Source organism: Girardinichthys multiradiatus, chromosome 3, assembly GCF_021462225.1.
Source record: "Girardinichthys multiradiatus isolate DD_20200921_A chromosome 3, DD_fGirMul_XY1, whole genome shotgun sequence".
NCBI lineage: Eukaryota > Metazoa > Chordata > Actinopteri > Cyprinodontiformes > Goodeidae > Girardinichthys > Girardinichthys multiradiatus.
In genome coordinates this window covers 46,661,999-46,688,641 of record NC_061796.1, presented here as the reverse complement: position 1 = coordinate 46,688,641, position 26,643 = coordinate 46,661,999, and the positions used below count along the sequence as shown (strand labels likewise).

At 40.7% G+C, this 26,643-nt stretch overlaps 1 protein-coding gene and 1 long non-coding RNA gene across 3 annotated transcripts in view; one reads left to right on the top strand and one right to left on the bottom strand.

The window, feature by feature from the left end:
- Nucleotides 1-26,643, top strand: part of gabbr1a (gamma-aminobutyric acid (GABA) B receptor, 1a) — a 135,957-nt gene that overhangs the window by 6,527 nt on the left and 102,787 nt on the right. The window contains exons 2-6 of the mRNA XM_047361922.1: nt 8,099-8,185; nt 8,431-8,495; nt 11,974-12,112; nt 17,677-17,862; nt 21,647-21,664. Of these exons, the coding sequence (XP_047217878.1) occupies nt 8,107-8,185; nt 8,431-8,495; nt 11,974-12,112; nt 17,677-17,862; nt 21,647-21,664 (487 nt within the window). The 5' untranslated portion in view covers nt 8,099-8,106. The remainder of the gene's footprint in view (nt 1-8,098; nt 8,186-8,430; nt 8,496-11,973; nt 12,113-17,676; nt 17,863-21,646; nt 21,665-26,643) is intronic.
- Nucleotides 8,226-26,643, bottom strand: part of LOC124866228 — a 43,644-nt gene continuing 25,226 nt past the window's right edge. Inside the window, exons 1-3 of one of the 2 annotated variants that reach the window (XR_007037754.1) lie at nt 19,880-21,621; nt 17,643-17,792; nt 8,226-8,480 (exon numbers count right to left, since the gene is read on the bottom strand). This is a non-coding gene — a long non-coding RNA (uncharacterized LOC124866228). Of the gene's footprint in view, nt 8,481-17,642; nt 17,793-19,879; nt 21,622-26,643 lie in introns of those variants that run through there. The other variant, XR_007037753.1, reaches the window with a different exon arrangement.

Genomic DNA, 26,643 nt, shown 5'->3' with positions numbered 1-26,643 from the left:
TCAGTCAGATTCAGTTATTTATTCAAATTGGATAAAAAGTTTTTCTATCTAAGGAAACCCAGCAAATTGCATCCAGTCAGTGACTTGCAGCATTCACTCCTCCTGGATGAGCATGTAGAGACAGTGGACAGTCACTGGGGTTGACTTTGCAGCAATCCCTCATACTGAGCATGCATGTAGCGACAGTGGAGAGGAAAAACTCCCTTTTAACAGGAAGAAACCTCCAGCAGAACCAGAACCAGGCTCAGTGTGAGCGGCCATCTGCCACGACCGACTGGGGGTTTGAGAGAACAGAGCAGAGACACAAAGAGAACAAAGAAGCACTGATCCAGGAGTCCTTTCTATGGGAAGGAAAAGTAAATGTTAATGGATGTAGCTCCTTTAGTCGTTTCATCTAGAAAGAAAGAACAGATAAACTCTGAGCCAGTTTTCAAGGTTAGAGTCTGAAAGAGAGAACATAGAGTTAGTTACAGTAGAAGCTCAGTCAGTAGCCATGTCTAGGAGAGAGAAAGGGTTAAACACTGAAAGACAGGGCCATGTGGATCATCTGTAGAAGGTGAGCATTAAGTTGTTGCCAGCAGAAGCTCGGACGATGCCCCTCTCCAGAAAAATGTCACAGGTAGACACAGAGTCAGGCCAGGTGTAGTTTCTAGGAAGAGAAAAGAGAGAACAAGGTTAAAAGCTGAAATAACAGCAAATAATGCAAAACTGGAGAGTAGTATGAGAATGTTGCAAAAAGGGTGAAAGTGGTCATTATGTCCTCCAGCAGCCTAAGCCTATAGCAGCATAACTACAGAGATAGTTCAGGATAACCTAAGCAACTCTAACTATAAGCTTTATCAAAAAGGAAAGTTTTAAGCCTTAAAAGTAGACAGTTTGTCCATCTAGAGCCACTGATGGTCATTGTTATACTAATAACCACAACGATTGGGATACCTCTCTCTGTCAGACTGATTATAACCATTGGAAAAGAGAAGGGGTCATACAGGTACCAGAAATGGAGGGTGTGTTTGCACCTCAACCATAACTGAGCCGGTTTAGGCTAAACCTGACTCCCCCTTACTCCAACCAACAGGGAGGTAAGAAGACGGAGGTGTAGTCTTGAATATTAAAGAACCCACAATAGATAAACACAGTAAAGTGTGAAATGGACAGTCCATGAGATACAACAAGGTCCAGAGTATGTCAGAGGTGATGGGTTAGTCTGGGTACTGATTGTGTCATATTAAATGCTACCAAAATCCTTAAAAACTCAGAGGCCAATAACCCAGTAGAACAGTAATGTTACAATCCCCACAGAATAAACGATTATCATATTTAGTAATCATATTTAGGAATAAAACCTTTAAGAAAATTAATCTGAAACTGGTGGGTGGTAAAACAGGATGTGTGAGCTCATCCACAATCACAAGCTGGCTGTTATGGTCTTTTTGGGCCAGTAGTGGTTCTGGCCTTGGAATTCTCTCATAGGAGCCACTTTTGCCCCATGTCTCTTTCTTATTGTTTTACCATGAACTCTGACCTTAACTGATGCAAGGCCTTCTGGGTTCTTCTCTGACCTTGTAGACAAGTTGCTGATGATCTCTTGGAGTCATTTTCTCCATTTGTGTATATTGGCTCTCACTGTGGATGAAGTCCCAAAGCCTTAGAAACGGCTTTGTTACCCATTCACACCAAGATGATTTGGTTACTGATCTCTCCACGGATATATTCAGATCAGGGCATGACGTGATACTTTTTGAACTGTTTTGGCTGATTTCATATTACGTATTACATTTATTTAATTGACTTTGTATAGCTTGGTCCCTTTCTTATTAAGATCATCATTTGAAAACTGCTGTTGGTATTTGCTTGGGTCTTCTTTGCTGGTATTGAAATTGGTTTCCTGAACAACCATTTTGTACAAATTTGAAGTAGGATGGGGCAAACTGGGGATACGTACTGTTGGTTTAAATTATGAAATTATGAACTGGCGAATTATTCTGGATCCGACCCAGAAACTCAAATGAATGTTTGTCCCAGTGAAATACAGGTGAGTGGTTTCTAATGACTGTTCTATTCAATAATATTAAGAAATGGTGATTATTTAAGTGTCTTCCCTATTGCGTGTCCTTGTAATAGAACTGAGTGTTTTGATTTCACACAGATATTTAATAGTTGTCATAGTTGTACACATCCACATTCCACTGAAGGGATACCTTGCAAATAAATAATATAGTCTTTTGTTAGGTATTAATTAGTCAACTCAGAGGCAAGAACGATACAGAGTCAGATTTACTTGCAGCAAGGGTAGGTCACACTCTGCAGTGCAAATCTACAAAGTATTAGCACCCCTCTCTCTTTATTTATACATGCTGGTTCACACACAGTTCAACAAACATTCAGGGTGTGTGTGTGTGTGTGGGGTCAGAAAGGTTAGGGTTCATGTGTCTTGATTTTAAACAAAGAGGGAGTGAGGACTCGGTACCAGTCCCTAGATGGTGCTGATAAAAGCATAACTCACTTGTCTGACCCATATCACTTTCTGTGACATGTAGGAGGGAAAAGCACTTAGAGCAGACATGAGTGATAAACAATACAAAAGTTTTCAAACCCTAACATCTTTAAAAAGTAGAGTAAACCTGCAGTATTTCAATTGTCCAGTAAAGTTACTCAACTGAGCTGGAAGCTGTTGAAGAAAATTCCATATTTCATAATAATTATAAAATAGGAGATCTATGAAAATCCCATGAAATTAATCTGGTGTAGTAACACAACGCAGCATTTCTTCTCAGTGTTTGGGTCACCTGGAAGCTGTTTACGTGCTTTGACTGACTGGAATTTGTTAATGGTCCCTTAGCAAACCAATTATTAATGACTGAACGCGTTCAGAAGCGAGTACACGGAGTCTCACGGCCCACCGTCTCTGTGACAGCAGACACCATGAAAAGCTTCACTTCGGGAGTAAAACTGGACATTTTGAAGAAAGGAGGATGACCATCCAATCTAAACGGCCGACTCTGCCCACTATTTGACCCCTTCTCATCCCGTGGTCCGCAGCCGTGCCCGGGACCTGCTCCCTGATATGCCACTATGCGACTAGGAGTGAAAGCACTAATTGTTCTGCAGTTACTGTCCTCATCAGGCAGCAAGTGCTGCTATGAGCCCCTCTGACTTCCCAAGCAATGACAACCAGTCTGTAGCCTCGATGTGCAGCAAGCCCCACCTAGTGATGGGATTTATGGCTCTTTAAAGGGAACTGAATCTTCAGGATCTGGTTCACCTCAAACAGCCGTTCAAAAGAATCGCATTGTTCATGAACATCGCACCACTAACCCTGCCTGCAGTCAGAGCAAAGAGGAGTCCCACTCCACTCTGCGTCCACATGCACGAATCACGCATGCACAAAGCTGCCTCTGATCCCACCCTTGGTTAAAACACGATGTAAATATAGTTTAAATAGAATTGTATGTCTTTATATTGTAACAAAACGGATTGATGTAGTGCGGGTTCAGGCAAAGCATTACAGTTATGAAGTTATTTCATAAAGTTTATTTCTTCAACCCCCTACACTCAGCTGATTCATAAGCTCCTTGGTTCTGACTCCTCGGTTGTCTCCTCCTTTAAAGTTTTTAATAACTGTCTGCCCTTTTCATGCTTTCAACTTCTAGATGCGTCAGAACCTTTAAACCTCATCTGTTATTCCAAGACCTCTACATGTCATCTTGATCCCCTCTTTAAAATTTTGGTCCAATCGTACCTTTCCTTTCTGCTCCCTCTCATTTCTGCCATCATCCCCTCCTCACTCACTGCTGGAGTTGTTCCCATCCTCTTAAAAAAGCCATCTGTCACCCAATACTTAAGAAACCTGGTTCAGATCCGAATGACTACAATAACCTTCGTCCTATTTCTATTTATTTCTACATTTGACACAAAACACTCTCTATGAACAATTCCAGCCTTGTTTTTATCCTCGCCACAGCACAGAAGTTGCCCTCTTAAGAATCACCAACGACCTCCTTAGGCTGCTGACTCTGGTTTACTCAACATTGTCATCTTCCTTGATCTGTACGCTGCCTGTGATACAAAGTCTCACACAGTCTTCCTCAATAGACTGTCTTCAATTGGCATTATCCACAGCCCACTAAAGAGGTTTAGTTGTATCTCAGGCTGCACTCGGTTCAACGAGCTCCACTCCTTCAGATGCCACGCCTCTCCTGCTACATCAGGTGTGCCCCAGGGCTGAGTCTAGGGGCCTCTTCTTTTCATCATTTATTTTCCTTCCACTTGGCAATATATTTCACTAATTCAACATCCACTTCCATTGCTTTGTAGAAAACACCCATCTCTACTTTTCCTTCTAACCTAATTTTGCACTCCCTTCTTCCTCCTACCTCACCTGCTTATCTGAAATAAATTATTGGTTCAGGTCAAATTTCCTGCAGTTAAACAGTGATAAAACTGATATCTTCCTCATTGGTATCAAAATCTACACTGTCCAGTTTTTCTGTTTCTATCGACAGCTCCTCTGTTTCCCCCTCCCCTCGGGTCAAGAGGTTGGGTGTCATCCTTGATAGCTCACATCATTTCACGCTCATATCAGTAATATCACACATTCTGCATATGTTTACTTACAGAAAATAAACCGTCTCCGCCCTTCCTCCATGTAGGGTTAAAATAAACACAATAGTTGATGGATATGGTGTTAAATAATAATGGAACTGCTCAAATCTCATTGAAGAATTAATGTAACCAGTGGTTTAATGTCATTATTTATTTTATAAAAAACGTAGTTTTATGCCCTGTTTATTTGGGGCACTAATCCCTGGTCTCCCAATCAACTTTTAAGACATCTGATATATGTGATTATCACCCTCTGAGTTACCTTCTCCAGAAGAAAAATCTTTTGTTAAAGTAATATAAGCACCTTTCAGCAGCAGACAGAAAATAAGAACAAAAAAAAAGTTATTTTAACTCATCCATTGTCAGAGTTGTTACAAACGTTTCTAGGGTGTCTATAAATTAACATGACTGGTAGAAAACATCCCACAGATGGCAGCTCCATGAGTAAAACTGCAAAGGGATGAAATGATTATGTAGAAAAATGGTCAGCATCGAAGAGACGCTCTAGTTTATTATTTTAATTTAGCCACATTGAAACCAGTTGGAAATGTGATTAAATATTTTTTTCATAAAAATAATAATATGAAAATGGAAAAAATAAAAATGAGTAGAAATCGGGGAGTCTCATTAGTGCAGTATAGTCACACAATTCAGCACTGTTTTGAAGTGAACTTCATAATTTTCAATCAAAATACTAACATAAAACAGGAGATAAATGAAAATACCATGAAATCTGTTCTGTCTAGTGTAGAGACACAGTTTAACGCTAATTCTCAGAGTCTGGGTCACCTGGAAGCTCTTGATTTTTTTGGGGGAGGATTTTTGTTTACGTATTTCGACCAACTGGATGTTGATGGTCGCCCAGCGGTCCAATGCATTCAGGAGCCTCACTGCCCTCCATCTCTGTGGCAGCACAAGGCATGGAAAGCTATCACTGCGGGTAGTAAACCACAGAGAGAACGTCTGAACGTCCAACTTAAACAAAATCAAAATGGTTTGAGGGTGGAGTCAGATGTCTGACCACGCCCACTATCCGACCCCTCACCATCCCGCGATCTGCAGCCATGGTTACTGGATCAGGTTGCTCCTATATGGTAAAAGTTGTCATGTTTCTTACTAACTATAAGAAAATATAACATTTTGAAAAATAGTGAATCTCAGTACCAAACCCTGTGGTATGCCAAAACTAGTTCTGAAACTACTAGAGAAATCCAACTTAATTCAGGCCAGAAAACATTGTTTATGTGTTTAGATAAAATACAGGTTCAGTCATTCGTTTAGAAACCTTTTTACTCTGAATGAGTCAAAGGTCAAAGATTTAACCATAAATTCAAACTTCATTTAAAGAAACTTTCCACATTTCTACCATCAATGTCAATTAAAATTTTGTAGAATATTTCTAAAAACAAGATAAAAAAGAGTTTATTGAGTCAGACTGAACAAAAACTCAAGAAACAAAGCTAATATTTGCTCACCGAGTGTTACATCTAAACCATACTACAAAACCAAGAAACAAATGGCCTTTGAACATACGTTTTGGAGAGCAGTGGGAAATAAATATGGTTTCTCCAATGTTCTGCAGCTTTAGCAGCTTCCTTAGGACTTCCATCTGTGGACACAGCATCATCTTTCTTCTAACAGTTTCTTCCACTGACAGTCTCCTTGAACCTTTTAGTGTTGGCGTCTGCTTTTAGTCAGTGACAGAAGCTGTGACCAACAACCTGTCAGAGATGATGATGCAGCACTTTATGAGGAGGCACAAGAGACCTAGAAATGTACAGCAGAGTATGATTTTCCACATGTTGTCTAAAGATAACGACGAACTGAGGGTCAACTCTAACACTAATGAGCATGATCCATACTTTGTTCTGGAATCCACTCAGCTAAATGGGGATCAGTTCCTCATAAAGTTATCAATGCTAACTTGAATTCCAGCAGGTCCATTTTTAGAAAGATATACATTTCATGTAAACTACTTTCTGAGTGGTTGGACACAAGCAAGACAAAATACACTAATACAAAATACACCTCCTCCAGCTCCTCCAGTGGGAGCCCAAGGTGTTCCCAGGCCAGCCGAGAGACATAGTCCCTCCAGCGTGTCCTGGGCCTCCTCCCGGTGGGACGTGCCTGGAACACCTCCCGAGGAAAGCGTCCAGGAGGCATCCGGTATAGATGCCCGAGCCACCTCAACTGGCTCCTCTCGATGTGGAGGAGCAGCAGCTCTACTCCGAGCTCCTCCCGGATGGCCGAGCTCCTCACCCTATCTCTAAGGGAGTGCCCGGCCACCCTACGGAGGAAACTCATTTCAGCCGCTTGTATCCGTGATCTCGTTCTTTCGGTCATGACCCAAAGTTCATGGCCATAGGTGAGGGTAGGAACGTAGACCGACCGGTAAATCGAGAGCTTCGACATAATACACTTTTCTTTTTTTTTTTTAAATACACTATTTTCAAATAATAAGCCTAGAAATATTGAATAGAAATCCGAAACCTGTAAGAATGTAACTGAATATGTTCTGATAAACACAGAGCAGCAATGGAAACAGGAAGGATTGGAGCTCCAAGGAGCTGGAGCCTCTAGAACAGGACCCAGAGGCACAGGGGGAGGTTCTTTAGTGGAGTGTCATCAGGCAGGTACTGGAGCACCTGACAGTCAGTAGACAGAAGATATTGGAGAACAGCCCAGTAGGCGGGGCTTATAAATGTCACAGTGGCTCAATGTTGGAACCTCATTCGACCCGTCATTACAGCACTTTATGTACCTAAACCTTGTTAGTTAAAAGCATAATAAAAACAACATAAAACCACTAGATAACTGGACAACATTTTTCTCTAGTCATCCTAAACTTAAAATAAAACTTCAGCACCGTCCAACATTCGGATACACTGCTAAAACTGCCGGGTCGTTATTTATTTGACCTTAACTGGAAGAGGGTCACAACTGAATTATCTAGACTTTCCCTTTAAGATCTCCTGGGATTTTACACACGTTTATCTACAGAAAAACAAGAAATGAGCTTCATATAAACGTATCTAGTTGTTTCTACTTTTCTGAGATGCTCCAGAGCTAATATGTCATAAAATAACACAAAATTTGAAACTGATGGTTGGTCACTGGAGCCTTGCTTGTCTCTTATTTTGAAGTTTTCCTTATGTATAAACTGTGTTTTTCAAAGGAAGTCAGTTTGCAAAAATATTTGCATCAGCCAATCAACTCTTGAACACAACGCTTACCTGAAGTTACCTTGAATTGGGAAATGTGGACCACTATACCAGGAAATGCAGGAATGCAGTTTGTGGCAAATTGGAAAATTAATTTCAAAGCCAAAAATTGATGCATAGAAATAAAAAGCCACTGTATGTGGGAATGCAGAGAGCAGCATTCTCACATAAGCCTATCTGAGAAAATGTCCTATTTGTCTTCCCTTTTCTTCCCCCTTTGCTCCCTCCATCCTGCACCCTTCCCTATTTTTCAACTATTTCTCTGTGTCTTCCAGATCCAGAAATGGCGCAGATATTGTTTCTGATTATCCTCAGCTCTCTTCCATCGCTCGTTGTGCCCATACATAATTCATCGACGGGAGGTAATTGGAGTGTGTTTGTGATGGAGTGTGTGCAGGGAGTCTTTCTGTGCGTTTGTAATGACGGACAGCGGGAGCTCCGCAGAGATTCCTAAGTGACCTGAATGAAAGGCTGTAATTTGTGCAGCGAGGCATGCTTTGGCTTAAACGATAACATCTCATGCTACTGTGATGTATCTACTTTACCTGAAGACAGAGCTGTTATCGTGTCCTCTTGCTGTCCTTCATCTTCCTGTCTTGATGTGCAGGCTGTGCCATTATCCGGCCTCCGAGGGATGGAGGGATCCGCTACAGAGGCCTGACACAAGAACAGGTACAGAACAACGTCGGTTACTGTTTGATCCGAATTATCTGGTGATTACTGCGCCATGTAGCAGGATATTTCAGCTCATCAGTGGGTAATGTGATAACACTAACAAACTGGAGACATCCTGGGAGACCTGGCAAGCTGCAGCTGTTCAATGAAATGAACAACGGAAAACTGTGTTTATTAGAGAAAGGAAACTTTAGAGCTGCTGAACCCAAATCAGGATCTCTCAGTTTGGACATACTTAGCTCTTCTGGCTCCTTTAAGAAGAAATGAGACATCAGTTATGCTGGCCATGAAGTCATGTCTGATTATTTACTGGATACTGGATTATCCTTCTACAACTCTGCACTATCAGAACCTACAGCTCCTGCGATGACTCAGATGTTCTGTTTTAAGATATTTAATGAAACATATGAGATATATCTGTGTTGATCCTTCTTCTCCCTAACCTCTGTAGTTCTCTGTGCTTCATATCCTAATCCTGACTGATTGCGACCCATTTTGGTCGTTTTGGTGCTTGCAGTTGATCTCGGTTTGTTGGGTTCTGTTTCTCCACTTGCTTTTTAGGAACTCAGTGGGGTTGAGATTTGAGGAGTTCAGATCTTACTGTACTGTAACCCTTAACTGTTGCTTGGTAGCTTCTCCAGTCTCCTGGGTTGCTTGGAAAGACGGAGTACTGTTGTACTTCAGTAAACTTCTTTATTGTATCCGAACGGCAGGACAGCACACACAGAACCACGACACATGGAGCTTCTCTCAGTCTCTCTCACACCTGAACTGCTCCCCCTTTAAAACAGGGCGAGGTGGGAACCAAAAGGCACAAGGTGTTGCCCTAATAATAAACCCTAATTCAACTATACTTAAAGTCCCTAAATGTCATTGACTATAAAAATACTTGCTGTAAACAGTAAACAAATTGACCGTTTAAATGAATGAAGCTTACAGAACCTTCTCCTGTAAGCAGCAGCTGCCAGGTTCCTCCAGCTCCTCACAAAGTAAGCGTACCTCCCTGATGGAGACCAAGTCTGATCCTCATAAACCACTTAGTTGTTTTAGTAAATGTTGCTATTTGCTCTTTAATGGTTGGTATACCAACTCAAAATTATTATTGTCTATTATTTATTTTATTGGTTTTCCTTTACTTTATTCAGACATCTTTTCTATTAAGGATTCAATGGTTCATGTTAATCATAATCATTTTATTAAATAATAATTTCATTTGTCAGTTTTTCTGGATGCTGTCTGCCTCCACAGCGAGGACAGAAGGAGTCTGATTCATTAATAGTCTTGTGTCAACATATATGAGCTGATTCCCGTCAGAGCGGGTTGTTTTGGCCGGTGAGTCTCAGGAACAGCTGCTGATCAATAAATCCAGATGCTTCAGTTTAAACTTGGCCTGGACTGGTACCACAGATGACGAGCTGACCCAGTGCAGCTCAGGTTATCTTCGAAGTGAACTGAATCCTGAGAGGATCCATCTGGATGTTAAGGAAGAAAAACATGTTTTGAGAGGAATTCATGTGAATGTGAAACATTTGAAAGGTTTCTGCAGCCTTTATGATGGTCTTGTTTTCTGAGAAGATATAAAACTTTAAAGATTTGATCCCTTTTTTGATGTTTTTCTGGATTCTGTATTTGGAGTTATTGCCTCAGAATAAATGCCCAGAAAGGCTCTAATGCTGCGTTGCTTTTTATTAAGTACCTAATGCGAACCATAAGCACAGTGTGACTCGGTGCTCCATTATGCTGGAAGATCCATAGATCATCACCAGACTGTTTTGTTTTCACTCTCGCCAGAATTCAGAGAAGAAGAACCAGATCTGATCAGGAACATTCACCGTTGGCTTAACACCGGTTTTATAGTGGATCTTACCTTTTCTTCTCCACATATCCCAAACAATCAGAAGGATGAATATCAGAGGCAATAACAGCTGTTCATCCTCTGCTTCCTGGGGATTTTCCTTTCAATTCTTGGTGGTTTTCCTGCACTGAAGCAGCTTCTTTGCTGTTTCTTTTGTCTCCAAGTCTTGACCTCATGCACCATATGGATACCCTTTCACCACCCTGCTGCCAGTGTTCAAGAAGCTCTGCACTGGTGGCCTCTGTGTAGCAGAAGGAGATGGTCCTGGCGCTTGCTGGACGGTCTACCTGAAACCAAATTTAGTGCAGCTGAACCTCTCAGCTTGAAGTTCTAGATGATCCAGAAAGCCATGCTCTTAGCAGCAGTCTCCTGCATGCGAAGCCATTTTGATGCTGGAGAGTGTTGGTTGCAGCTTTTCCTTGGAGGTAACCGTTGCTAAACAAGATGAAAATGATTTCAGATGGACTCTTTCACCTGAGCCGTTGAAATGACTGTATTGAAATGACAAAATAAATTAAGGAATTTAATAAAAGTGAAGACAACATTCATTTTCCTGTGTAGATGAGAAGTTTGAAGCAGATCAGTGGAAGAACTGTTGGTTAGAGAGTCCTGATGGACTCTGAGGATAATCAGCAGGATATTTTAGCAGACTGAGAGCAGTTAGCTCAGTAAAGATGTTGTCTGGTTGTTAAAACGATGGAAATGTACATTAAATGGTGGGGTTTAAAAATACTTCACAAAGGATTTGTTTAAATATCTTGTAAAGTTTTGAGTTTCGTCCAGAAATTCTCTCCTAAGCAGTTTCTGCTCTGAGTAGCAGTTAGTTGAACTCCTTCATGAGAAATCTGGACTCTTCAAACAGAGATAACTCTGACTGCTGTCAGCTGCAGGGATGCAAAAGCTGCAGAGCTGAAGCACATCAGAAAGAGAAGAAGCTACTTCAGCAGAACGTATCTGTTAAAATTAATAGTATGTTCTGCTTCACAGCTGCTGTATGTGAGGATCTGGAGCTGGATTGACAGCTAGCAGCTGTCTTCTGAAAGACAGACTGTGTCCATCTGCAAAACAAAAAGTAACACAGAGAAATCAGATTCTGATTCTGTTTCCGGTCTCAGACAGTTAACGATTAGAACCTGAACAGACCCAAAGCAACCACAGTGGCCGGCTTTAGGCAAAGCTCAGTGTCTGAATGTGAAGCTGAGACACCATTTGATCTCACTGCTATGATGATGTGATCCTTTATCTGGCAGGCAGAAGATCCAGGATATTGCTGAATTATTCTCTGCATATTTGTAAACACAGATTGTTTAACACATTTGAAAATACATTGAATTTGTGAAATAAATGCACCTCTTTTCTTTCCATGTAGCCAAAATCTGAATGTAATTTTGATAGGGAAGGTGATTAAAGTATCACTCTATCTAAAAAACTCAGAATAACTCAAACTACTGAGCAGATTTACCCAGTTTCAGCTTTAAACCTGTTTATAAGCCAGCAGGTAAAACACAGAATACCTGAAGGCCTTGTATATTTCTGAAATCTTATTTGGGCCTTAACTAAATCTGAAAACCCAGGTACAAGATAAGATCTCTGACAGCCGACACTGTGTTTCCTTCTCAGATCCGCAGTGTGCAGATCCTGCCTGTGGATTACGAGATCGAGTACATCTGCAGAGGAAACCGGGTGATTGTGGGTCCAAAGGTCAGGAAGTGTTTACCCAACGGCACGTGGACGGACATGACGCAGCCCAGCAGATGCTGTGAGTCCTTTGTTTCTGTGTAATGTCTAATCCCCCTTCAGACTTACTGGGACCCCCATGAAGATGGGTAAAAATAATCCAAATAGGTTTACAGGAGCATAATGTTACTCTGAAAAATCTTAAAAGATCCAACCTTTAATTATTAGCAGTATTTTCTACAGTCTCCTACAGCACTGGGTCGTCTCCTCTAACGTTTCACAAGGTTGGACCGTTGACCATTGATCTTTGCACAATATTTCTACATGTTCCAGGGCTCTTGGTCCTACCCATCCGCCCTCTAATTTACCTCGAGGATTCATGGAGTCATGGAAGAAGGATGATGTTTGTGGCTCATGGAGCATTTCTATGTTGCTTGGTTGTTGGTTTGGGTCATTTTCCTGCTGAAAACCACAAGGTCGCCTCAATTTCAATTGTTTAGCTGAAGCCACAAAATTTTTATTTCATGTGTCGTGGTATTTCTAAGAGTTAATGACGCCATGAATTCTAACAAGGTTCCCATACTCTTTGGAGGAGAAACGGACCCACAGTATCACAGATCCTCCACCATACCTAACAGTGATGCCTCCCCTCAAATTCATGTCTCTTATTTCACAGCAGACCAACCTGGATTGCTTGTTGCTTAAAGTTCAGGGCCTCATCTGACCAAAGTTCCCAGTTTGGTTAAAGCTCCAGAAAGATGAGCAAACTCCACGTTTGTGTTTGTGATGGTCGGACGAAAAGGTTTTTCTTGGGATGACACCACATTAGCAGTTGGCCTGAAGATAGCATCTAATGGTTGTTAGGGACCCTTGGTGACCTCAACAGGCCATATTTTGCTGCAGTTCTCTAACGGTGAGCTTTGGAGATCTTTCTTCATCTCCTCAGTTTGTGAGGTGGTTAGATAAATGCTGGTCCTTGTTAATTCTCGTTTGCTTCAGTTCCAGCTGTTTTAAACGCTTGAATTATTCCTCTGACTGTACATATGAAAACAGCTAGGTCAGAAACTATTGTCATGTAGCTATTTTCTGACTAATGAAGATCAACACTCATATGCTTGTCTTTCCCACAATGAAGAGAAAATTACCATCTGTATGGCCTCATATTTATACCCCAAAGAAACAGGAAGTCAAGGATTATGAACTTAAAGGTCCTAGACACTCTGATGAACTGATGTTTTTCAAGAACTAGTTAATAACTGGCTGTAGCACCAGGTCCAGTTAAGCACTCAAACCATGTTGGTGGAAAAGGGCTAAGACAGAGTTGTTTATGATTAGTTTATTTTAAATACTAATGAATGTCTAGTTTAAACCATCTCTTTAGAATGATAACATAAGTAAAACCTTGAATGTGAAACCGGCTTCCATTAGGTTATAGTTTTTTTCTCCTTGTTTGGATTCTCGGTCTTTCTGTAAATAATGTGATTTAAAAAAAAATCATGGCTTGCATGTTTTCTTGAGGGTATGTATCTGATTGGCTGTTCAGCCCTCCTGACGACTCCCAACCATAAAGCTGTGTCAGTTGGGAGCTGAGCCACACATTAGATGCGCCACACTGAAGTGCACCAAGACAGAACAGAACCAGATGCATCCGTTGTGGGCTGTTCTACAGGAAATAATAGGGGTGTGTTGTTTTATGTGCATCTGATGCTGCTGACGTGCGTTGATCCCAGATTCAATCAAAAGACACAAAAAGAACCAGAACCAGGAAAAGGTTTTCAGTAGATAATTAAAGAGTAGACATAAGTTTGAATTTTATTAAATATAATCTTTGATTGTTTTAAAGGATGAAATAATTTATCCTTCAGAGAGATTTTAATATAATATGTTATAGATTCTAATTATATTTATTCAATAACAGATCAGAGTATATTATCAAGGCTTCAGGCCTAAAAGTTTAACACCTGGGATTTTGTAAAAAAGTTATTTCTGAATGTGGATTTTTTTCATTGAATAAATGATTAAATAACTGATTGAAGGTTGGATTTTTTAACATTTTCAGCAAGAGGTTCCATTACTGCAATTTAAATAGCATTTTAAAGATTTTTACATGTTTGGACCAGGTATGCCAATAAGTAGAGGGTGATGTGCAATAACTGCTGCCATAAACACAAACTACACTACGATGGTGCCAAACGGTCTCTGTGCAAAGACCAACTGCCTGACTGTTATCTGACCTTAATGTGTTTTAGTGCAAACCAACACTTCCCAGTTTGAGTGACCAAAAGTAAAATGGGAGGAAAGGTTCATAATGGTGGTGAAAAGGGACTAAGTAAAAATGAAGATTACAGAAAAGATTTCATGAAAAGCTTCAGTAAAATCATGACAGACGTTCTAACAGAGCTTTAAGTCTGTTTCTGGTCTCCACCATCTTCTGATGGAGACAGCTGATTAGCTGCTGTGATATTCTTTATCCTCCATCAGGCAGAATATGAAGCCGCCCTCATTCTGTTTCCTGCGTCAGTCAGGCGTCACTTCCACACTAATGGATTTCCAAACGTATTTTATCCCAATAACCAGTCGCCGGTCACCAAAGGGCAGACCAGAATTTAATATGTTCAGCTCATAGGAGCTGAAGGGAAGTAAAATGAGACGTTCCTCAGCTTTTCATTGCTTCAGGAATGATAAAAAAAGCAAAGAGATATATTTAGTCACAGTTTAAAACATAACAATACTAAACATTAGAGAGATAATGCTGTCATTTTTTCCCCATGATGCTGTCTGGCTAATGGTTAATCATCTTGTGTTTATTGATCTGGATTTACTTTTAAACCTCTTAAATATCAGCTTTCTGTCTTGATTCAGTCCAGCGCGAAACGGAGCTCCACAGATTCACAGAGCTGCGAGTGAAGTGAAGTCAACTTATTTACGCAAACGTGACGTTTCACTTCTGTGTCCACCTGGTGAATATTTCCGGCAGCTTTAGCTCACTTCCTCCAGGGAACGACCTGGCACCACCAGAACCCTGTTTTGGACTCTGTTTGAAGCAAAGCAGGTTCGGTACAGCGAGCTTCCACAGATAATTAGTCAAAAATAGCTGAAGATTGTTGGCTGATCTGCCGGATTGGAGCACCGAGAGTGAAACCACAGAGCTGAACAGTATTCTGAGACTTCCTTAATCCTCTAAGCAGCTCAGATGAAGGTTCTAGTTCCCATTTAGCTGTTTTCTTACATATTTAAAATAATGATTGTAGTTAGGTTGGATTAAAAAAGTATCAATTCTACCTCACATGTTTTACTTTTCTGCTAAAAAAGAAATATCAGCAAATGAACTTTAAAAAGAAAAAAGCAAATAAATGTTCTATTAATTCTTTTAATTCAAATTAGTTCTACTAATCTTCTTTTCTATGTTCGTGGTCTTAATTTGATGCTTAAAATTCCTAATATTTTATATTTGCCAGCAAACAACTAGTTAAAAACACAGCAAAAAATAGATTTTCTTATTTTTTACATGAAACAACAATTGTTGATGTTTGCCTTCGGTAACATAAAGAGGAAAAACTCACAGTAAAGTCAGGATTTCATGGAGCATCTACCAACCAGCTCAGATTCCTCCTACATCACTCTGCAAACTTGTTTCTGTTACCTTTCCATCCAAACCCTTTCTCACTGTGGAGTAAAGTTGTTTCCTTATGTGGTCTATTATTGTTTCCAAAGTGAAAACTTCAAAATGAAGGCTGTATGGTCGCCTAATGCTGTAATTTTTCAATCTGACCAAAGCATGCCAGACGTCTGACGTTCAGCTGGTTGAAACACTGCTGATCATGTTAAAACAAGGAAATTAAATGAATATTTCACACCGTCTGGGTTAGAATCTCCCTTCCTGAAGATGTAATCAGTTTTAGAGCTGTGTATTATGTAAGAACAGGAACATTTTCCTTTCAGCAGTAATCTGGTTTTTCTCATGCTTCCTTCTTGTGCAGTCCTGCTCACATTCTTCACGCACCTATAAAGGGAAGCTTGCAACACCTTTACTGTGAAAATCCTGCGGGAAGTGTTGGGTTTCAAACTCAGCAACGGTTAAGGAAACAAAACAAAGCTTGCTGTGCTGTAGGAGTTCCTGCTGAGGTTCTGGACAGGATGAAGATGATTCATGGAAATGGAAACATGAAACTAACCAATCATTAAAGGCTGAATAACATGTGAAAAGTCATTTTAGTAGCTGTATATTTAGAGTTTTGCTGATTGACTGTGCAGTCAATACAGTTTCCAACACAGTTCTAAATGTCCAGTATACTGTACAGGATAAGTCATTTAGTCTCCTGTGGTGTGCAGTACTGTGCAATGCTGCAAACTGGTTTCCATCATTGCTTCTTCAGGCTTTCAGAAACGAGTGAAACTCAGAACAATCTTCTGAAAGCCTGAGATTATGACCATAAATTGCAGTTCTCTCTCGATTCTGGTTCTTCCAGTTTTCAACAGGCATTTTGGCTCTCCTGAGAGCACATTTGTGAAACAGGATTTTTGTTTTCTCTGGCTTATGTAAGAGCACCGGCTGCAGCGTGAGCTGACACGCAGAAAGGAAGATTCAGAAAACCCGACAGCTAAACTGAATTATTTCCAAGGGCTCAGCTGCATTTCTGTCAGGTAGTCAGACCAAAGGAATGGTGCTCATACTAATTTATTTCTTACTCCTGTTATCTTCTTCCACATTTAGTTTTTGCGTTTCAGCTTAAATCCCTTTTATAAAAGCTGACAGAAGTATAACACTCCCAAACCTGAAAATATGCATACTTTCAGGGAGGCAAAGCTGCTCAAATCCTGCAGGTGGACTTTGCCTAAACTGGCATTAGGGAAGGATTTTCCCTGTTTGCTTATTTCTATTCAGCTTTTACCTGCAGCCTGCCATGTGTCGACTGCAGAGATCCTGGAGAAACAAGTGATTTACTGTGGAAGTTCTCTGTTCAGATGTAGAAGATCAGACAGCACCTGGGAGGAGAGCAGCTGCCCGTCACAGCAGCAAGAGGACTTCTTTAGTTAGGACTGTCCCTTCCACAGTCCATATTAGGTCTCCATGGTAACCAATCAGTGTACTGGACAGATGGTGGGACTAGCTCAGATATGGACAACAGCATAAGGATTTAGGTTTTCAAAAAAGATATCTGGATAGAAGGATGTTAGCCATTGGACCACTAGTACATCCAGCTGTAGTCACAGTTGTTGCTATGGAGACAGTCAAGATCGAACATTAGCAGGTCCAACCGTTGGAGTAGTTGTTTCCTGGAGGTCTGTTGTGAGCCAGACCCAGATAACCATCTCTGCTGCCCAGCCTCTGTTGCTAAGCACACCGTATCCACCAGCCTTCCTGCTCCCTCAGCATCTCTCCTCCACAACAAACCAGCAAACCTTCATCATGGAAAACCAGATGCCGATCTACTGGGCCAGAATAAGTATGAAAGATGAAACATCTTGTTTCGTCATTACACAGGTTTATTCTCTGAGTACTGGCTCTACGTGGTTCTCTTAAGCAACCAGTTAACCCTTTCTTCCTCCTAAGCAGCTTTCACTTCTGAGAAAGGATTCAGAAACAACATTCTGTAAAGTCCTACATTTACCTTTCAACAAATGTCTTTTCCTTCATCTTCTCAGTGCTGCTGTGCCCGAGGGTGTGGACGTCCCTGGAGAACGGCAGAGTGACGGCGAGGCCTCCCGGGCCCCCAGTAGAAGGGACGGTTCTTCATTACAGCTGCAACGCCGGCTTCATCCTGGAAGGAAGAAACATCAGCCATTGCACCAAGCTTGGCAAATGGGATGCTCCTAAACCCACATGCCTGTGTGAGTGTCTCAGTCAGTGAGACGGCGTTCCCAGTCCTGCTGCTTATTGCAGGGGGTGACCAGTATGTTTAAGCTCATATATTGCATTTCAAAGTATGACGATAAACAACGATTCACCGGTTCTGTCTGATGACTGAAATAGTCTGATTGTTAGCAGATTTAAAACTGAAAAATCTGAGTTTTGTTTCTCTTCTATAAAAGCTCGTCAACTCCGAAGCTAACTCATGGTTCATCGCTGTAAAAAACAACTTTTAGTTTACTGTTTCTGGGTGTGAAGTCTCAGAGAATAAAGACAGATATGCATACAAGGTCACAAAAAGGAAACTGATCAGAAAAATGTTTCTGTTGCACCTAAAATGATGACATACACTCACCGTCCACTTTATTAGGTACACCTGTCCAACTGCTCATTAACGCAAATTTCTAATCAGCCAATCACATGGCAGCAACTCAATGCATTTAGGCATGAAGACATGATCAAGATGATCTGCTGCAGTTCAAACCGAGCATCAGAACGGGGAAGAAAGGTGATTTAAGTGACTTTGAACATAGCATGGTTGTTGGTGCCAGACAGGCTGGTCTGAATATTTCAGAAACTGCTGATCTACTGGGATTTTCACTCACTGCCATCTCTTGGGTTTACAGAGAAAATGAGAAAATATCCAGTGATCCAGTTCTGTGGGCACAAATGCCTTGTTGATGCCAGAGGTCAGAGGTGAATGGCCAGACTGGTTCCAGCTGATAGAAAGGCAACAGTAACTCAAATAACCCCTCGTTACAACCAAGGCATGCAGAAGAGCATCTCTGAACACACAACATGTCAAACCTTGAGGTGGATGGGCTACAGCAGCAGAAGACCACACCGGGTGCCACTCCTGTCAGCTAAGAACAGGAAACTGAGGCTACAAGTCACACAGGTTCACCAAAATTGGACAATAGAAGATTAGAAAAACGTTGCCTGGTCTGATGAGTCTCTATTTCTGCCGCAACATTCAGATGTTAGGGTCAGAATTTGTCGTCAACAACATGAAAGCATGGATCCATCCTGCCTTGTATCAACGGTTCAGGCTGGTGGTGGTGGTGTAATGGTGTGGGGGATATTTTCTTGGCACACTTTGGGCCCCTTAGTACCAACTGAGCATCGTGTCAACGCCACAGCCTACACCTGGTCAGTATTGTTGCTGACCAGGTCCATCCCTTTATGACCACAGTGTACCCATCTTCTGATGGTTACTTCCAGCAGGATAACGTGCCATGTCATAAAGCACAAATCATCTCAAACTGGTTTCTTGAACATGACAATGAGTTCACTGGACTCAAATGACCTCCACAGTCACCAGATCTCAGATCTCAGTCCAATAGAGCACCTTTGGGATGTGGTGAAATGGGAGATTCACAACATGGATGCAGCCGACCAATCTGCAGCATCTGTGTGATGCTATCATGTCAATATGGACCAAACTCTCTGAGGAATGTGTCCAGTACCTTGTTAAATCTATGCCACGAAGGATTAAGGCAGTTCTGAAGGTAAAAGGGAGTCCAACCCGGTACTAGCAAGGTATACCTAATAAAGTGGCCGGTGAATGTATTTCAATCCAGTTGACTGCAACAATGTTCCAGCAGCAAATAAACATTTAACTGTTTCATTTTTGCAATTATTGAGCTGTAGCATGCCATACTTGTATGGCATGCTACAATAATAAGAATAAATAAAATAATTAAATAAATGTCAAATTGTTTTTTAAAAATTGATCTGTTGTGATATTACTTTTTTCAATTTAAGGAAAATAGAAAATTAAAATACACAAAAATATAAAAAAGTATGCCATCAATAAATGAAAGAAAAATAATTAAAGAAATAAATGTGTAATAAAAAAATATAATTATTCTATTCTAATACATATTTTCTATATGTTACAAAATAGGTAAAGAGGTAGAAAAACAGATTTTAGTGTTAAATTCAGCATCCTGTGTCCCCTCACTAACATGAACAGGAACACCAGGTAATTACAAACACCTGCTCTCCTGCCTGGTTGCTAGGCAATTAATGATCCGACCAATCAGAGCGTGATCCTCTGAGGGGTTTGTGGTTGTTTGGCAGGTAGAGCCGTAGAAGGAGGAGAAGAAGAAGTCCATACAGTGAATGAATCTGTGATGAGCGTCTGAGAAGATGTTGGGGACTTCATTCACAAACAGAAGCGTTCACAGCAACAACAGATGGCTGTCTGGAACGTTTTGTTCCAATTAGTGCAAATAAATGAGGATTTATGGGCAGAAGAAAGGAGCAGGATGAAGGAAATGTTGGTATGGTAACCAGTGAAGTTGCTATGGGAATGGTGATATTTAAGGAGATGAAAGAGGGATTATCAGGACAGTTGAAACGAGCAATCCTGTACAAAGATTTATCAAAAGCTAAATTGTTCGGGTTTAGCTTCAGATTCAGGATAAAAAACTCTGATGTTTATTTCTGCTTTTAGAAGTTTTTTTTTTTTTTTTTTAACACGTTTCTGGAATATGTTGTAGAGCATTTACATAATAATTGGCCTCCTGGTAAGAAGATCGGCTCCACATCGACTAACCCTGATGCTCTTCACAGGGCGACGTCAGTGTTGCATTGCTGCCATCTAGTGGAGCAAATTAAAAATGTATTTTCTTTCATGCTAAATTATTATTTATATATAATTACAAGGATTCAAGACTCTTTATTGTCATTATGTCACCATAGTGAAATTTAGCTGAGATTCGGCTCAAAAGATACAAATGTAGGTTATAGACATTTAGAAAATGTAAAAACACTTCTAGAAAAAGAGAACATGGAATGTGGCATGTAGTATCTGGTATTTACATGAAGTGCAGCTTGTGCTGAAACAGTCTGAGATGGGCTGGTTGTCAGCAGGGATTTTTTTGTGTCTGCCTGCAGGGGGATGACAGCCTTCACTATTTTAGGAAAGAAACTCTGAGTTCAGTTGTTTTTGATGTGATGTTCCTGAATCGTTTTCCTTAAGGAAGTGGGACAAACAGTGCGTTGCCTGGGTGGGTGTGGTATGTAGCAATGTGTCTGGCTCTTTTCTGGACTCGTGCCGCATAAACCTCTTCCAGATCCAGTAGACAACATCCCACAATCCCCTGTGCTGTCCTTACGACCCGTGCTAAGTCCTTTGTCTCCTGTGGAGCTCCTGTACCACACTGTCACACTAAGGCACAGGATGCTTTCAGTTTTTGAGCAGCTGAGTAGAGAGTCCAGTTGGATCAGCTTCCTGAGAAAGAAGAGCCACTGTTGGTCCTGCTTTACCAGATGGGAGGTGTTCACAGTCCAGGAGAGGTCAGAGAAATGTGAATGTTCAGGAACTTTATGCTGTTTACATGCTCCTCCGCCTCCCCCAGTCTTCCTGGATCTCCTATCTTGCTGGTGTTCAAGATAAGGTGGTTCCTGGAGCACCACTGAGTCAGTTTGTGGACCATCTGTCTGTAGTGGGTCTCAGACCCATCACAGTGGTGTGGACCAGCTCACATTTACATGTTAAGGAACGAAATTTGGACTCAGGTCCGGGTTAACAAGCCTAATACTTAAGTAAAAAGAAAACTAAGTATAACATACAAAACTAGATCTAACGTTGAAAAGAGAAAATATAGCAATCAGTAAAAATATATGCAACAAAGAGCAGAAACAGAGGAATGTACACAGTAAAACAGTGAAGCTGAAATTAACTTTGCTGCGTACTAAATACACATTTACACGCATTTATTTGTGCTTTTTTCTTCTTTCTCTGTTTGCCCACCCAAGATGACAGAAACTACACAGGTAAGACTTTTCTCTTTTTATTTGTCTGCACTACTTTCTAATGTATTTTCAATATAAATTATAAATATGACAAACTATAAATATCTGGCCATATTTTTGCCATGTTCTCATTTTTGTTCCATGACCAAAACCTTTTTTTTCCCTCCAGATGCAACATTTGAGTTTTTTTAGGAGCTTTAATTTGTGTTTTTAACATCATTAAACAAAATTCAAGTGTGTTGCTTTTGCTCCATCAAATAAGTTTCAGTAGATTTATCTTAAATTTATAATTAAAGAATAACACGAACTAGACTCGGATTTTAAAGAGTCATATTTACAACCGCTTTGACTTTTCCTCCGCGTTAAAATGAGTCAGGTGGGAAAGTTCTGGCATTTGTCAAGGATGCCTCCTTTAGAGGTTTTCCAGGCACTTCCCTCCAGTAAGAAACCCCAATGCAACAACCAGAGCTTGTTGAGTGACACTACATACATCATGTTTTCGAAACGTCTTGAAATCCCAGAATAGGAGCTGCAGAGAAGAATGTCAGATTTTTTACCTCCTGAACCTGTTAACTCTGTGTTCCAGGCTAGGATAAGTTCCCGATAAATACTGGATGAAAACTCTGGAGCAGGTCATCTGTGACCAAAGTGTCACTGTATATCAATGCAAAAGAGAGATTTCTTACAGGAAATGCCATTTTCTTCTCTTTTGATGCGCTGCTTTTCACATACAATCAGAAATAATAACTTGATTATTATTTTGCACAATTTCTGAAACAAATATACATTTTATCCCCCGTCATACTGAAGTGACTAACAGAATCAAATCAGCTACTCAAACTTTCTGCAAAAATTAGACATCCTAATTCAGATTTTTATCAATTTTACCTTCCATGCATCAAAATTTATATTTTTTAACACAAAACAGATTAAAACTCTAAGACTATTAAATACATAGTCATGCTCAAATGTGAGTGTTTAGGAACAGAAGCACATCTCAGATCCCACACTGACATGATGTATGAAGCAAAGATGAAGGCAGAATGTAGCAACCAGGTGCTGCTGATGAGTGAAGAACCCCTAAAACCTGGTAGATTAGTCAGTTCGCTGCTCTGAAGTAAACAGGTGTGTGTTAACACAATGCCAAGGCAGAAAGACATCAGCAATGACCTCAGAGAAGCAAGCTTTCAATTATAAATCATCGGTTTGACCTCTTTGTAAAAGCAGGAGTTTTGAAAAATAACCTCTTTAAAATACACGTGTGTTTTCTCAACGCCAGTTAGAGAAGTTATCAGCAATGATCTTTGAGGACCAACTATTCCTGCCTGTCTGTTTTATAAAAGGTTTTAAGGCCAATTCTAAACTATTTAAATCCTATTTTACAGCGATTATTCATATGCAGAAAACCTTTAAGGCAGCTTGCTTTCTCTTGTTTGTCTTACTTAGGTGAGGTGAATTATGGTCATTTGATTTATTTATGTTAAATAGGTCAGTTTGGTTAATATTTCAGATAGTTTCCTGTTTGTTGTTTTGGTATAAAGTGCACCCTGAACTTACATCCAGCTTCCATTTCAGTGTTAAAATCTAAAGCTAACATAATGTAAATACATCATTGTAAATTTGTGGCTGCTTGAGACATCTTCATGTTGTGGAAAGGCCACCTCTACAGGTCCTTCTCAAAATATTAGCATATTTTGATTAAGTTTATTATTTTCCATAATGTCATGATGAAAATGTAACATTCATATATTTTAGATTCATTGCACACTAACTGAAATATTTCAGGTCTTTTATTGTCTTAATACGGATGATTTTGGCATACAGCTCATGAAAACCCAAAATTCCTATCTCACAAAATTAGCATATTTCATCCGACCAATAAAAGAAAAGTGTTTTTAATACAAAAAACGTCAACCTTCAAATAATCATGTACAGTTATGCACTCAATACTTGGTCAGGAATCCTTTTGCAGAAATGACTGCTTCAATGCGGCGTGGCATGGAGGCAATCAGCCTGTGGCACTGCTGAGGTCTTATGGAGGCCCAGGATGCTTCGATAGCGGCCTTTAGCTCATCCAGAGTGTTGGGTCTTGAGTCTCTCAACGTTCTCTTCACAATATCCCACAGATTCTCTATGGGGTTCAGGTCAGGAGAGTTGGCAGGCCAATTGAGCACAGTGATACCATGGTCAGTAAACCATTTACCAGTGGTTTTGGCACTGTGAGCAGGTGCCAGGTCGTGCTGAAAAATGAAATCTTCATCTCCATAAAGCTTTTCAGCAGATGGAAGCATGAAGTGCTCCAAAATCTCCTGATAGCTAGCTGCATTGACCCTGCCCTTGATAAAACACAGTGGACCAACACCAGCAGCTGACACGGCACCCCAGACCATCACTGACTGTGGGTACTTGACACTGGACTTCTGGCATTTTGGCATTTCCTTCTCCCCAGTCTTCCTCCAGACTCTGGCACCTTGATTTCTGAATGACATGCAGAATTTGCTTTCATCCGAAAAAAGTACATTGGACCACTGAGCAACAGTCCAGTGCTGCTTCTCTGTAGCCCAGGTCAGGCGCTTCTGCCGCTGTTTCTGGTTCAAAAGTGGCTTGACCTGGGGAATGCGGCACCTGTAGCCCATTTCCTGCACACGCCTGTGCACGGTGGCTCTGGATGTTTCTACTCCAGACTCAGTCCACTGCTTCCGCAGGTCCCCCAAGGTCTGGAATCGGCCCTTCTCCACAATCTTCCTCAGGGTCCGGTCACCTCTTCTCGTTGTGCAGCGTTTTCTGCCACACTTTTTCCTTCCCACAGACTTCCCACTGAGGTGCCTTGATACAGCACTCTGGGAACAGCCTATTTGTTCAGAAATGTCTTTCTGTGTCTTACCCTCTTGCTTGAGGGTGTCAATAGTGGCCTTCTGGACAGCAGTCAGGTCGGCAGTCTTACCCATGATTGGGGTTTTGAGTGATGAACCAGGCTGGGAGTTTTAAAGGCCTCAGGAATCTTTTGCAGGTGTTTAGAGTTAACTCGTTGATTCAGATGATTAGGTTCATAGCTCGTTTAGAGACCCTTTTAATGATATGCTAATTTTGTGAGATAGGAATTTTGGGTTTTCATGAGCTGTATGCCAAAATCATCCGTATTAAGACAATAAAAGACCTGAAATATTTCAGTTAGTGTGCAATGAATCTAAAATATATGAATGTTAAATTTTCATCATGACATTATGGAAAATAATGAACTTGATCACAATATGCTAATATTTTGAGAAGGACCTGTAGATGGGGCCAGCAAAGTCATCTCAAGGTCAGAGCATGGAAAACTACCTCAAATCCAAGAGCTCCTTCTTAAACTCCACAGGCCTCAGTTGGTTTCCTAAATGTTAAAGTTCATTACAGAACAATCAGATTCAACAAGTATGGACTAAAGTAGAGATGTTTGACCATAATACCCAGCAACATGATGGAAGAAACCAAACACAGCACATCAGGACAGTAACCCTCACACCAACTACCAAGCACAGTAGTGGAGAAGTGATGATCTGGGCTTGTTTTGCAGCCTCAGGACCTGGGCAGCTTGCAGTCATTTAGTTGACTATGAGCTATGAACTCCTCTGTACCACAGCCAAATGTGAGGACATCTGTCTAATAGCTGAAGCTAGGTCCAAACAGGAAAATGTTTCCAAAAACTGGCTAATCTACAACAGAATGGCTGAAAAAAAAAAAAAAAAAAATCAAGAGGTGTCAATGGCCTAGTCAAAGTCAGTCTGGTTTTTGCATAGCCTGTTTACAAACCCGGGCCCTAAAACACACCTGCAGGCCCTGAATGAACAGATAAACGGGCCTAAAGATGGTTCAGAATGGGATGAGTCCAATTACTAAAGTGAAGGAATCAAAAAATGCTTGTTTGGCAAAAATTTACCAAACAACAAATATTACTTTTCTGTTTTCAAGAGCTGTTCCACATCTGTGCTGTCATAGTTTAAATGCCTTCAGCATTCAATAATGCATTCAGAATAATCTTTTCTCTATTAGTCATGATGTGGAAGAATATTGCGTTTCCATCCTTTGTCTCCAGCCCAAATTAAGGCCCGGCTGACCGGGAAGGACGGGTGGACAGCTCTTTGTCTTCTCCTCCTCTTAGTTCAATCAAGCTGTATTCAGGTTCAAAAAATTCAAACTATTTAAATGAATTTACTGTTATTTACAAATTAACATCTTTAATTTTAAATAAAAAAACATTAGTTTGTAAGAAATATAAATTAAAATATGTCACATAATAATTCAAAACTTATTCCGTTCAAATAATTTTAAAATAGTTTAGCTTAGTTTAAACAGAAACTAACAAATGATTAGGTTTTAGCAAAGTTTGTAAAAATAACACATTATAGACCGTTGCTACCACATTTTTAGGTCTATTTTAAAGCTCTCTTCCTCCTTCCTGTTGTGGTGTCTCACGTTTAAAGGCCCTCCAGATGCTCTAGAAAGGTTCCTGTTGGCATGTTCATTAATTTCCCCCTTTAGGTTTCAACCTGACCCTTATTTTTTGAACAGGGGTGCTGTGCTGAATCTGCTTCTTAAATCTGACCAAAATTACAAAACAATAAAAAAAAAACACGGGCTGCACGGTGGCGCAGTTGGTAGCACTGTTGCCTTGCAGCAAGAAGGTCCTGGGTTCGATTCCCGACCTGGGGTCTTTCTGCATGGAGTTTGCATGTTCTCCCAGTGCATGCGTGGGTTCTCACCGGGTACTCTGGCTTCCTCCCACAGTCCAAAGACATGCCTGTTAGGTTAATTGGTCACTCTAAATTGCCCTTAGGTGTATGAATGAGTGTGCATGGTTGTTTGTGTGTTGCCCTGCGATGGACTGGTGACATGTCCAGAGTGTACCCTGCCTCTCACCCACAGACTGCTGGAGATAGACACCAGCTCCCCCATGACCCACTATGGAATAAGTGGTAGAAAAAAATGACTAAAAAAAAACACCACCCTGCGCATCATAA